At 41.4% G+C, this 14,924-nt stretch overlaps 1 protein-coding gene across 1 annotated transcript in view; it reads left to right on the forward strand.

Annotated features, from left to right (window-relative positions):
• Positions 1–11,206: 11,206 nt before the first annotated feature.
• KIF11 (kinesin family member 11) overlaps positions 11,207–14,924 on the forward strand; it is a 52,438-nt gene continuing 48,720 nt past the window's right edge. Inside the window, exon 1 of the mRNA XM_004369934.3 lies at positions 11,207–11,493. Within this exon, the coding sequence (XP_004369991.1) occupies positions 11,417–11,493 (77 nt within the window). The 5' untranslated portion in view covers positions 11,207–11,416. The remainder of the gene's footprint in view (positions 11,494–14,924) is intronic.

Genomic DNA, 14,924 nt, shown 5'->3' on the forward strand with positions numbered 1-14,924 from the left:
ATGAGACCAGTGGAGTATCTTAGATGGCCGCTCACAGGCTTTTAAGACCCCAGACACTACTCACCAAGGTAGAATGTAGAGCATTATCTTTATAAGTAGTTTCATGCCAATTGAGCTAGATGTTTAAACATTTTTAAGTATACAATTCAGTAACAGAAATTACATTCATCATGTTATGCAACAATCACCAATATCCATTCACAATTTTTTCCATCACCCTTAACACAAATCCCTTAAGCAATGAGTCCCCTTATCCCCCTTCTTCCCACCACTGGTAACTGCTAATGAACCTGGGTCTCTATGCATTTACCTATTATAGATACTTCTGTTTGACTTATTTCACTCAGCATAATGTTTTTAAGGTTCATCCATGTTATAGTATATATCAGGGCTTTATTTCTCTTTATAGCTAATATTCCATTGTATGTATATACAACATTTTGTTTATCCATTCATCTGCTTATGGACATTTGTTTCCACCTTTAGGCTATTGTGAATAGTGCTGCAATGAACATTGGTGTACAGGTATCTGTGTTCCTGTTTTAATTCTTTTGAGTGTATACCTATGTTATGGATTGAATTGTGTCCCCCCAAATGTGTGTCAACTTGGCTAGGCCATGATTCCCAGTATTGTGTGATTGTCCACCATTTTGTCATCTGATGTGATTTTCCTATGTGTTGTAAATTCTACCTCTATGATGTTAATGAGGTAGGATTAGTGGCAGTTATGTTAATGAGGCAGCACTCTATCTACAAGATTAGGTTGTGTTTTAAGTCAGTGTCTTTTGAGATATAAAAGAGAGAACCAAAGAGAGAAACATGGGGACCAGCAAGAAACAAGAGCTGGTAGAATAATGCATCCTTTGGACCCGGGGTCCTTGCACTGAGAAGCTCCTTGACCTGGGAAGATTGATGACAAGGACCTTCTCCCAGAGCCAACCGAGAGTTAAATCCTTCCCCTGGAGGTGACGCCCTGAATTTGGACTTCTAGCCTACTGGACTGTGAGAGAATAAGCTTCTATTTGTTGAAGCCGTCCACTTCTGGTATTTCTGTTATAGTACCACCAGATAACTGAGACAACCTAGGTGTAGAATTACTGAGTCATATGGTAATTTTATGTTTAACTTTTTGAGGAATTACCAAACTGTTTTCCACAGCAGCTACACCATTTTACGTTCCCACCAGCAATGGACAATGATTCCAATTTCTCCACATCCTCACCATTTTTCTGATAATAGCCATCCTAGTGGGTGTGAACAGATATCTCATTGTGGTTTTAATTTGCATGACTAATGAATTGAGCATATTCTCGTGTACTTATTGGTCATTTTTGTAACTTTTTTTTGGAGAAGTATCCATTCAAATCCTGTGCCCAATTTTAATTGGGTTGTTGGTCTTTGTATTGTTGAGTTGTAAGAGCTCTTTGTATATTCTGTGTACTAGACTCTTACCAGATTTGCAAATATTTTCTCTCATTCTGTGGGTTGTCTTTTTATTTTCTTGATAATGTCCTTTGGAGCACAGAAGTTTTTAATTTTTATGAAGTCCAATTTATCTCTTTTATTTTGTTGCCTACGCTTTTGGTGTCCTATATAAGAATTCATTGCCAAATCTAAGGTCATGAAGATTTTAGGACCTTCCCTTTTGATTCTTAAGAACCTAGCTTGGAAGTAACAAACACTAAATATTCTTTTTTCTCTTTGCATTCCTGCTAATTCTCCTGGCTGTCTTTGATCTCCATGGAAGGATCCTGAAGTATGGTAAAGAAAGACAAGTATGGAGGGTAAAATCTCGACATTTTCTTTTGCTATGTGGAGAAGGAGATAAATGGGATTCTGTGAGAGTTTGGGGTACTACTTTAGACAGAGGAAGGCTTCTCTGAAGAAATGACATTTGAGTTGTGGCTTTCAAGGTAAGAAGGAGCCAGTCATAAGAACAAGTGAGAGGAAAACTCCAGACAATGTAAACGTCAGTCACAAAGGTTCTGTACTGGAGAGAGTCTGGCATGTTCCAGAAACTGACAGATGGCCAGGGAACTGGAAACATGTTCTTTTTCTTTCTCTCCCAATTAATCTTTGTTACTGAGATTCTACTATTAGAATACTAAAAATGGTAACCAAAATCTGTAACCGGGGTAACTCTATTCTTAAAGCATTTTTGGATTGTTTTTTAGAGGTTTATGAACAATCATAACTGTGTTGTTTCTCAATTTATAACCACATGCAGACATACTTTGTTTTCTTTAGCATTCATACCCACACACATACAGTGGCAGAACCTAACACGATCCTAGCAACTATGGAAAAAGATAGCTAAAGTCAAGTACTCCTCAACTGTTGACTAAAATTCTTTTAAAGAATTGCGTAAGTGTTGATCAAGAGCCTTAAAAGATCATGCAAATCTAGACTATTATGTCACAAATAAAAATGAAGACTATGAAGAGTTTTTAAGGTCTCCAGAGAATGCTTGTGTAAAATGAAAAATCAAGATGCCAAACTAGATGTTCAATTATTATCTAATTTACTAATATATATATGTGTGTGTATGTATGTATATATAAACACACACACACACAAAGAGAGAGGTAAAATACAGGCAATTCAAAAGAAACGCATCAAAATATTAATAGTGGTAATCACTGGATGGTAGAAATCCAATATATAAATACAGGCATTCCAGAAAGAAAGAGCAGAGAAGAATAAGTAGAAAGGATGGATGAATAATTAAAAAATATTTCCCAGAACTGAAAGAATTAGTTGCCAGACAGAAAGGATTCACCAAGCCAGACAGAAAGGATTTACAAAGTGCTTAGCAAGATGGATGAAAATAGATCTACACCAAGACATGTTATTGCAGAATTTCAGCACAATGGAGGGAAACAGCAGATTGTTTAAGGCTCTACCCAAAACAAAACAAACCCGTTGTCGAGTCGATTCCAACTCATAGTGACCCTATAGGACAAAGTGAAACTGCCCCGTAGAGTTTCCAAGGAGCAGTTGGTGGATTCAAACTGCTGACCTTTGGATTAGCAGCTGTAGCACTTAACCACTACACCACCAGGGTTTCCATTTAAGGCTCTAGAGAGTGAAAAAAGAGGCCACATACAAAGGAATGGGAATCAGAATAGCTTTGGACTTCTCAGCAGCAGCAGAAACTAGAGGGCAATGTCTTCAGAATTTTGTGGTGAAAATACCTTTGCCTTAAGAATGGCACAGAAGCAGCAGATCTCCCAGGCTTTAAGGGCTATTGGCACTTGAGCAGTAGGCATCTCTGTGGTAACCCATATGAATCAAAAGCTGGAGGGCTCTCCTTAAATGTTTTTCTCTGTGTGAAACCCCTAGAGCTTTGCACATACCAAACTGTGAGTGTGTGGAGATCTATAATAATAATCAAACTTGAAGTTTCCAGGTGGAAGGGGGACTTAGGGTCGCATTTAATATAATTTGAATAAGAAGATATGAAATTTTTTTCATACAGGTTTCAGTGAAGCTTCCAGACTAAGACTAGGAAGAAAGTCCTGGTGATTTACTTCCAAAAATTCGCCAATGAAAACCTTATGAATCACAACAGAACTCACTTGCTTTGGACCATCACTAGGAAGGATCAGTCTCTCAAGAAGGATATCATGTTTGGTTAAGTAGAGGGCCAGTGAGGGCAAGGGAGACCTTCGTTGAGATGGATTGGTACAATAGCTGCAAGGATGAACTCGAATGTGACCGAAATCATGAGGATGATGCAGAATTGGGCAGTGTTTTGTTCTGTTGTACATAAGGTTGCCATGAGTCAGAGTTGACTCAACAGCAACTATACCTATCTGTCTACCCATGTATCCGTCTCTCTCTCTCCCCCCTACCCCCCACCCCAGTAATTGTTAGGATACGTTTTTTATGGTAAAATACACAAACATAAAATGTACCATTTTAATCATTTTAAAGTGTGCAATTCAGTAGCATTAAGTACATTTATGGAGCTCTGGTTGCACAGTGGTTAAGCATTTGCCCTATAGGGTCACTATGAGTCAGAATCAACTCGATGGCAACGGGTTTGGTTTGGTTTTAAGTACATTTACAATATTGTACAACCATCATAACTATCTAGTTCCAGAACTTTCTCATCAGCCCAAAAGGAAGCCCTATACCCATTAAGAAGTCACTCTCATTTCCCCTCTTCCCAGGTCCCTGTCAAACACTAATCTGCTTTCTGTATCCATGGGATTGCCTATTCTGGACAATTCATATAAATGGAATCATACAATTTGTGGCTTTTTGTGTCTGACTTATTTCACTCAACATAATGTTTTCAGGGTTCATCTATATTGTAGCATGTATCAGTACCTCATTCCTTTTTATGGCTGAACAATATTCCATTGGTTATCCATTCATCTGTTGATGGATACTTGGGTTGTTTCCACCTTTTGGCTATTGTAAATAGTGTGGAAAAGAACATTCCTGTACAAGTTTTTGTATGAACACGTGTTTTCAATTATTTTGGGTATATATCCAGGAGTGGAATTGTTGAGTCATATAGTATTTCTATGTTTAACTTTTTTTTTCTCTATCTTTTTATTGTTGTAAAAATATATATAATATAACATTTCACAGTTCAAAATTTTTCCAGTTTACGAATGAGACTAACGAGCTACAGTAGTCCAGTGACAAGGGCCAGAAGGCAGAAGGGGACAAGGAAGCTGGTGATAGGGAACCCAAGGTTGAGTAAGGATATTGTTGATGTGTTGTGAGATTGTTAACCATTGTCATAGGGCAACATTTGTAGTAACTGTTAAATGAGAAACTATTTTGTTCTGTAAGCCTTCATCTTAAGCGAGAATAACAGCACAATTGGAAGAGCGTAGTCAATGTCACTGAACTGTGCATGTAGAAATTTTTTAATGGTGTATCTTTGGCTATCTGTATTTTCACCAAAAAAAAAAAGGTTGAGAAGTTAGAGGGTTGACATGTTGTGGGGTTGCTAACCAATGTCATAAAACAATATGTGTACTACTGTTTCATGAGAAACTATTTGTTCTGTAAGCCTTCACCTGAAGTACAATAAAAAAATAAAACTAAAAAAATTTTTTTTCCGGTTTATATAGTTATATCAACTACATTAACCATGTTGTACAACCATCACCCATAATCATTGCCAAATTTTCCATCAGCATAAGCAAAAGCCCACGCTTCCTAAACAATGTTTCCCCCTTTCCCTCTCCCTCCTGTCCCTGGTAACCACTAATAAACTTTGGTCTCTATACTTTTGCCTATTCTTGTTATTTCATATACGTGAGATCATACAGTATTTCTCCTTTTGTGATTGACTGATTTCACTGAGCATAAGGTTCTCTAGGTTCATCCATGCTTGTAGCATGGTATATTTAACTTTTTGAGGAACTGCCCAACTGTCTTCCACAGCAGCTGCACTATTTCACATTCTCACCAGCAATGTATAATAAGGGTTCCAATTTCTCCACATCCTCACCAACACTTATTTTCATTTAAAAAAAATAATTTTTAATTTCTTGCATCAACCCAAATGTTAATATAAATACTGCTGAAGTACTTATCAATGAGAAAAAAAAGAAATTAACTTTGTGTGTCTACTATGTGTCAGTCATTTATACTAACTTTATTTTTAGTGCAGGCACTCTAAAACTGAGGTGCTTGGCATGATTAAAATTACTGACCCAAATCTGAATCAAAACCCTATCTGAACTAAACTTTAGCTTGTCCTAAGTCCTCTCTTCTGCCCTCCTTAGAACCTGTGATTTACAGCCTATGACACGTAACTTACTGTGAAACTTTAACCACCCTCAACATACAACAAAGGGAGCCAGAATGTGGTTTGTGAAGACATGTTCGTCAGGAAATGTTTATCAAGATGGTCTCGGGAGAATGCTTGTGCAGCATGCCCCAGGAAGAATATATATGTAGATATTTGAGAAAACTGCTTGCTAGGTTGGCTCCAGGAAGACTATGTTAAAAAATAGATCAGTTAACCTTGTAAAATTTTAACTTGTGATTGTCTTGTAGCCATATGTAATCCCAAGTCCCCATGATTATGGTCACGTACTCCTCCATTTTTCTGTATAAAAAGCTCATCTCTCCCTCAGAATGTTGGAACACTTTATGATCTTGCATTACACTGTGTTGCCCAGCTTGAGCTGTCCCACCCTCCAATAAAACTCTTTGCTTTCACTTTTTTTAAATTGTCGTTAAGTGAAGTTTACATTTAAAGGTAGTCTCCCATACAAAATTTTATACATACATTGTTATGTGACCCTGATTGCTCACCCCATTCTGTGACAGCACACTCCTCCTCTCAGCCCCTGATTCCCCATGACCATTCAACCAGCTCCTAACCCTCTTTGCCTTCCCATCTCACCTCTGGACAGAAGCTGCCCCTTTGGTCTCTTGTATCTACTTGACTAAGAGGCACACACTTCACGAGTATCACTTTATGTCCCACAGTCTAGTCCAATCCCTGTCTGAAGAGTTGGCCTCAGAAACTGTTTTAGTTCTGGGCTGATAGAGAGTCCAGGGGCCGTGCTTTCCGGGGTAACTCCAATCTCAGACCATTAAGTCTGGTCTTATTACTAGAATTTTAGTTCTGCACCCCATCCTTCTGCTGCCCTATCAGGCACTCTCTGTTGTGTTCCATCAGGATGGTCGTTAGTGGTAGCCGGGCACCATCTAGCTCTTCTGGTCTCAGGCTGATGAAGTCTCTGGTTTATATGGTCCATTCTGTCTCTTGGGCTAATACTTTCCTTGTGTCTTTGGTGTTCTTTGTCCTCCTTTACTCCAGGTGGTTGGGACCAATTCATGCATCTTAGATGGCCGCTTGCAAGCATTTATCTTTGCTTTCACTTTTAACAGTGTAAGTTTTGTTCAATGCTATGACAATTTTTAATCCTCACAACAACAGTAATTATTATTATCTGCATTTTACAGATATGAAAACCAAGGCTGAGAGGAATTGAGTAACTTCCTTTGAGTACTCAATATGCATTTATTGAGTGACTACTACGTGTAGTTCTTGGAGCTTGAGCCAGCAGCCTGCAGTCTGACCTGCCAATTCTGGGATTCGCCAACTTCTGCAGCCCTTTGAGCCATCAGCCTGTCATCTGACTTGATCCACCAGCTTCCACAGCCTTGTGAGCCAGCAGCCTGTTGTCAGACTGGCTGGTTTGGGTCCTTCAGCCCCTGCAGCCATGTGGGTTGGGAGAAGCCTCCAGCTTGAGGCCTGACCTATGGATTTGGGACTTGCCAGCCTCCTCAACTGTGTGAGCCATTTCCTTGAGAGATGGTTCATGAGTTCCGTGAGATGTTGCAGTGAATTACAGAACCCAAAGATGGGAGGGAAAGTACAGAGGGGAGAAGGAGTAGTTGATGTTAGAGACAATGGAGTGGGACAGCAGTTTGGAAAAGTTAATTTGGGACATCTTTAACCTCCACCTCATAGAAACCAACTTTGTGCTGATCCTTATAAAAATATTCAAGAAATTACTCATTCAGTCGATCACACACAAGTAAAATTTTACTGAAGATAATTCAAAAACAGCTGCAGCAGTATGTCAGCAGGGAACTGCCAGAAATTCAAGCCATATTCAGAAGAGGACATGGAACAAGGGATATTATTGCTGATGTCAGATGGATCCTGGCTGAAAGCAGAGAATACCAGAAAGATGTTTATCTGTGTTTTATTGAGTATGCAAAGGCATTTGACTGTGTGGATCATAACAAATTATGGATAACATTTCGAAGAACGGGAATTCCAGAGCACTTAATTGTGCTCATGCGGAACCTGTACAGACCAAGAGGTAGCTGTTCGAACAGAACAAGGGGATACTGTGTGGTTTCAAATCAGGAAAGGTATGTGTCAGGGCTGTACCCTTTCACCAAATTTATTCAGTCTGTATGCTGAGCAAATAATCCGAGAAGCTGGCTATATGAAGAAGAATTCGGCATCAAGATTGGAGGAAGACTCACTAACAACCTGCGATATACAGATGACCCAACCTTGCTTGCTGAAAGTGAAGAGGACTTGAAGCACTTACTGATGAAGATCAAAGACCACAGCCTTCAGTATGGATGACACCTCAACATAAAGAAAACAAAAGTCCTTACAACTGGTTCAATAAGCAACATCATGATAAATGGAGAAAAGATTGAAGTTGTCAAGGATTTGATTTTACTTGGATCCACAATTGATGCCCATGGAAGCAGCAGTCAAGAAATTAAATGACGCATTGCATTTGGCAAATCTGCTGCAAAAGACCTCTTTAAAGTGTGCAAAAGCAAAGATGTCACCTTGAAGACTAAATTGTGCCTGACCCAAGTCACGGTATTTTCAGTTGCCTCATATGCATGCGAAAGCTGGACAATGAAAAAGGAAGACTGAAGAAAAATTAATGCATCTGAATTACGGTGTTGGCGAAGAATATTGAATATACCACGCACTGCCAGAAGAACGAACAAATCTGTCTAGGAAGAAGTACAGTCAGAATGCTCCTTAGAAGCGAGGATGGTGAGACTTCATTTCACATACTTTGGACATGCTATCAGGAGGGACCAGTCCCTGGAGAAGGACATAATGCTTGGTAAAGTAGAGGGTCAAGAGGAAGACCCTCACTGAGATGGATTGACACGGTAGCTGCAACAATGGGCTCAAACATACCAAGGATGGCGCAGGACTAGGCAGTGTTTTGTTCTGTTGTACATGGGGTCTATATGAGTTAGAATCAACTTGATGGCACCTAATAGCAACAACTTTGTGTAATCCTCTGTTCTAGATATTGGGAAAACAACAGTGAACAAGACAGACATGATCTCTGATGAAACTTACATTCTAGCTGGGGACACAGACAATTACAAACTGTAGTAAGTGTTATGATGGACATAAACAGGGTCCTGAGATAGACAATTACAGGAGAAAGCTGAACTGAGATCTCAAAGATGAGAATGAATACGTCATGCAAAGAGCCAGGGAAAGAGTTTCTAGCATAGGAAACAGCAAGCACAAATACCTGGCTGCCAGAAAGAACATAGAAGCTCTGGAGTATAGTTGTGAGCTATGTGGAAAGCAGGCGGAGTTGATGTTGGCATAGGTAAAGACTAGATCATGAGGTCCCTGCAGGGTATGGCAAGAAGTTTGGATTTTATTCGAAGTACAAGGAGAAGCCACTGCAATTTTTTAAACAGATGAAGGGCATGACCTGATTTTTTAAGATCCCTTCCCTTGTTGGGTGACTGCAATGGGGGTAGAGGATAGGAGCAGAAGTAAGAAAATCTGTTAAGCAGGCTGATGACAGTGGTCCAGGGAAGAGATGAAGGAGACTTGGATGAGGGTAGTGGCAGAGGACAAGCGACTGATGGGCATAGCTTGGAGATAGTACCAATAGGACTGCATTGGACGTGCAGGGTGAAGGAATCAAAGGTACTGTTTAGTGTCATGTGTCCAGGTTAAAAAGATTAGGATGGAGGTAAGGGGTTAACGAGTTCCGTTTTGGGTATGTTGTTTGAGACGCTGGTGAGCCACCTAAAAGATGTAGGTAGAAAGCTTGCTATATAGAATGGAGGTGACCAGTGGTCTGAACTGTACGTTTCCCTGGGGGATATGGGATGGCGGGGGGGGAGGAGAGGAGGGGGGGAGCGAGAAGGGCGGTTTAGGGAGGCAACAAGGAACCCTGGTGGCACAATGGTTAGACGCTCAGCTGCTAACCAAAAGCTTGGTGGTTTGAACCCATCCAGCGGCTCCGCTGAGAAGTGGTGATCAGCTCCCGTAAAGATTGAAACCAAAAAAAACAAACCCGTTGTTGTCGAGTCGATTCCCGACTCATAGCGACCCTAAAGGACAGAGTAGAAGTGCCCCACAGGGTTTCCAAAGAGCGCCTGGCGGATTCGAACTGCTGACCTTTTGATTAGCAGCTGTAGCTCTTAACCACTACGCTACTAGGGTTTAGAAAACCCTATAGGGCAGTTCTAGTGTCATATGGGGTCGCTATGAATCGAAATGGCCTTGATGGCACCTAACAACAATGAACGAACACCGAGGGATACGACAAGCTTTCCATTCTGCCAAGCCTTTGCCTTTTCTAACCTGTTGCGGTCAAGTCGATTCTGACTCATAGCGACCCTTTTCTAAGAAACTAAAGTAACATCTAGATCCCTGTGGGCTAAGTGTGAACCAGAAGCTACCTCCAGGAGCCGACTGAAGGACAGTCCTCTGACTCAGTATTTCCTGGGTCCCCAAACCACAGCTAACGTGGCCGAAACACTTCAAACACTGCCAAGACGTCCGTAGGCGCCTACGGAAAGCCAGAGGCCACTGAAGGCAGGCGGGGCCGGCGAGCACTGCATGCTGGGATGTGTAGGCTGACGGCCGACGAGTGTTTGCGTAACCTCCTTGCGCCTTGTACTTTTGGGAAAGCGGGTCTCTAACTTGCATCAGCCTACAGAGCTGCTGTCCTAAAGCGGAAATCTGATCTTGTTTTCTGGCTTGGAATCACTTAGCAATGATGACTTCTCACAAGCTGAAGAATAAATTCAGAGTGCTTCAAATCACATTCAATGTCCATTTCCCTCAGGATTTGGTATCAGTGGTAGCATCATCTCTTAACATCTCTTCATACTGTTCTGTACGCTGCCTTCGGAAGGGGGCTCGCTTTGGACCTCCCCAAGCGTGTTTGGGCCCCTCTCCTCTGTACTTCCATAGCACTCTCTTATAATTCTCTAATAATACTCACGGCCACCCTTTCCTGAGCGCTAACTATGTTCTAGATAGCCTAAACTCGTTAATTCTCACCACTACCCTTTGAGACGGTTACTCTTATTCTCATTTTGTAGATTAAGACATTTTGGTTTAGAGACATTATGCAACTTGAGCAAGGCCACTCAGTGGGAAAGTGGAGCAGCCAGAATTTGAACGTAGCAATTTGAGTCGCAACTTGAATGCGACGCTGAGTTGTCACACTCCGTTCACTTCGGCGTTTCCTTCACTGGACTAAGAACGGGAAGAAAAGAACAGACGGGCTTTTTACATTCTGGCGGGCCACGCCCTGAGGGCGGGTCTCCCATGATGATACCGCGTCCCATGGTGCCTTGCGCGCCCGCGCCTCGATTGGCCCGGCGACTCCGCTCCTTTTTCAAATTGAGGCGCGGAGTCGTTGCTTGGTTTCCCGGACTTCGGGAGGCGACGAGATTGGTGACTCCCGCGGCTCTGCCTGGTTCGGGGGCAAAGCCGCCGCCCGTCAGAGCTCTGGGTGGAGAGCAGGAGCGCCGAGTCGCGTGCGTCGGTTCCCCCGGCCGCTACAGCAACCGGCAAGGGAGGTGGGCATCCCGACCTGCGCCAGCCGCCTAGCCCTTCGGCGCCTCGCAGCGGCCGAGCCCGCAGCCAGGCCTTGCTTTTTTGGCGAGGACCGTCATGGCGTCCCAGCCGAATTCCTCCGCGAAGAAGAAAGAGGAAAAGGGGAAGAACATCCAGGTGGTGGTGAGATGCAGGTATGGCGAGGTTGGCAGGATTTGGATCGCCCGGGCTTTGCTCCGGGGTTCTGTCATGCACAGTCTGGGGAGAGGGATTTTGTTTGCATTCCCCGAGGCGACCAGACCGTCCTCGGTTGAAAGTTCCCCGCGTTCTGTTCGATAAAAATGATACTAGATTGCTGTAATGAGTAGTGTCTGTTTTCCAGGATAAAGCAGGGATGTTTGTATTGGAGTGTATTTAAGCTGGTACTCAAAAGGCGCATTTGATCATCGTTCTTTAGTGAAAAGTGCATTTTTTTTAAACTTATATGGATAAAGATTTAAGTTTCACTTTTATATGCCGCTCCATGCAGTTTGTAGGTTTGGAAATAAGCTGCACACCTTCTTTGCATATATTTTAGCGCTTATCTTGGGATTGTCATCTTCATCTCTAAAAACGTAATCATCTGCTCTAACTCTTCTAGATATTTTCTTCGTCACTAGTAAACAAGTAAACATCACTGTATTTAAACTTTAAAAGTTAAGTTATAAAAGTGAGTGTATATATACTGAAAGATCAAGGAGACAATTTCAGCCAGTATAGGTATCTGGTTTTGCTGCAACTTGGTCTTCCCTTTCGTTTGCCTGTTAGTTCCTAGACAATCCAGACCGACACAGATTTTCAGGGCGAAGGTGTAGGTGTGTGTGGGGTGTTCAACTCTCCCCTGATAGGTTTCCAAATAACTTCTTAGTTTTAAAATGAGTTAGTAAAGGAAGAATATACTTGCAGAAATTGCTGCTTAGAGATTAATTTATTAAACTTTTTAGAGGCCCTGCACAGCTTACTGTTGCATGTGTTTTGTCTGTTTTTGTTTTGAACACTGTACCAACGACTATCTTGCAACTTTTCTGTAAATCTAAAAGAATTCTAAAATAAAAAGGTTATTAAAAAAAACTGTATCAACAAACTTTCTTAGGTTATTACCCAGCTCTGGTGAATTGAATTGTAGATATCAAAGTTTTCTAAACTAGGTGTGAGAGAGAATCTTTGGTGATAACCTTAAGTCTAGCCAATTACACTTACCAGTTACAAGTTAATTGTTGTTTGTTTTGAAGATTTTTGTTTTTAACAGCCTATGTTACAAATGCAAATTTTTATATTATTTTGGTTGTTTAAAAAGCCAGGCATATTGCTTTTTCTCTGTAGTTTTATTTTCTTTGATTTCTTTTTTATTGTTACAAAATATTTCAGATCCATAAGGAGTTAAAAAGAACAGTGTGACAAACATCTGTGTATCTATCACCCAGATTAAGAAACAAAACAATCATTACAGACAGAGGCCCTGTGTACTCCTTCTCATCCCTCTTCCTCCAGCCAGAGTTAGTTTGGTATTTATCATTCCCATACAGGAACCCTGGTGGCACAGTGGTTAAGTGCTTGGTTGCTAAACCACAAGGTCGGCAGTTCCAACCCACCAGCCGCTCCACGGTACCGTAAAGATTTACAGCCTTGGAAATCCTATGGGGCAGTTCTACTCTGTACCATAGGGTCATTACGAGTAGAAATCAACTTGACGGCAACGGGTGTGGTTTGGTTTTTATATATTTCAAGACAGCTCGGAAGAGATTTCTTTTACTTCATCACCACTGAAAAATGCTTTGTTGTTAGTTGCTATAGAGTAGACTTGGACTGGTGGCAACCTGATGTACAACAGAATGAAACGTTGCCTGGTCCTGTGTCATCCTTCCAATTGCCAGCAGGTTTGTTGTGGCTATCGCGCTACCGAGGGTCTCCCGCACCCTCCTCAGCTCTGCTCATCTCCAAACATGATGGTCCGGGCAAGTCCCTGGGTACAGTGGAAGCCTTGTGCTGCCAGGACCTCTCCTGGACCTTGACTGATAAGTCTCTTTGCTTGTAACCTTTCTGTTTATAATAGATGGGTAATTGTAAGTAAAGAACCCCTGGTGGCACGGTTGTTAAGAGCTTGGCTGCTAACTGAAAAGGTTGGCAGTTGGAACCCACCAGCCACTCCGCAGGAGAAAGATGTAGAAGTCTGCTTCTGTAAAGATTTACAGCCTTCCAAACCCTATGAGGCAGTTCTACCCTGTCCTATAGGGTTGCTGCAGAATCAACATGACTGCAATGGGTTTATGGGTTAATTGTAAGTGGGTAATAGGTCGTCTCTGAGTTCTGTGAGTCATTCTAGTGAATTATAGAACCCAGTAGGGTGCAGTGACAGCCAACAGAGAAACTAGGGTTTGCCTATTTGGCAGGGGCTGGAAGGACAGAGTCCTAACTTGTGGAGACCCAACTCTGGGAGTTTAGGGTCAGAGAGAGAAAGTGCCACCTGCATGGCTGATGTCAGGATGATGAAGTGGGAAAGTAGGGCTATGAATTATCTTCACGTTTTGAAAATTTGCCGTATGTTGGTTTTTATTAACATAAGTAAGGAGCCCTGGTGGTGCAGAGGTTAAGTGCTTGGCTGCTAACTGAATCATGGGCAGTTTGAACCCACCAGCTGTTCCATGGGAGAAAGATGTGGCAGTCTGCTTCTGTAAAGATTTACAATCTTGGAAACCCTATAGAGCAGCTGGACTCTGTCCTATACGGTCACTATGAGTCAGAATCATCTTGATGGCCACAGGTTATTAACAGGTGTATACCTAGGAGTGGAATTCATTGTTTAACTTTTTGCAGAACTGCTAAACTGTTTTCCACAATGGCTGCACCTTTTTACATTCCCACTAGCACTGGAGGAGGGTTCCAATTTTTCCACATCCTGTCAACACTTATTATTTTCTGTTTTTCTGATAATAGCTAACCTAGTGGGTATGAAGTGATATCTTATTGTGGTTTTGATTTGCATTTTTCTAAAGATTAATGTAGTTGAGCATCTTTTCATATGCTTATTGTACATTTGTTTATCTTTGGAGAAATATCTAAGTCCTTTCCTTATTTTTAAAATCCGGTTGTTAAGTTGTAAGTATTCTTTATATATTCTGTATATTAAACCCCTGTCAGATGTATGGTTCCCCAAAGTTTTCTTGCAATCTGTATGTTGCCTCTTCATTTTTTGATAATGTCCTTTGATGCACAAAGATTTTTAATTTTGATGAAGTCCTGTTTATCTATTTTGTCTTTTGTTGCTTGTGCTTTTTATGTCATCTCTAAGAATCCATTGTCAAAAACTAGGTCTCCAAGCTTTACACCGATGTTTTCTTCAAAAAATGTTATGGCTTTAATTCATACATTTAGGTCATTGATCCACTTTGAGTAATTTTCATATATGATGTGAAGTGTGAGTCCTTCATTCTTTTGCATGTTGAGATCCAGTTGTCCCAGCACCATTTTTTTTTTCCCATACAAAAATTTATACATACATTGTTATGTGACTCTTAATTGCTCTCCCCATGCTCTGACAGCACACTCCTCCTTTCCACCCCTGATTCCCCATGTCCATTCAACCAGC

Source organism: Trichechus manatus, unplaced genomic scaffold (assembly GCF_000243295.1).
Source record: "Trichechus manatus latirostris isolate Lorelei unplaced genomic scaffold, TriManLat1.0 scaffold00007, whole genome shotgun sequence".
Taxonomy (NCBI): domain Eukaryota; kingdom Metazoa; phylum Chordata; class Mammalia; order Sirenia; family Trichechidae; genus Trichechus; species Trichechus manatus.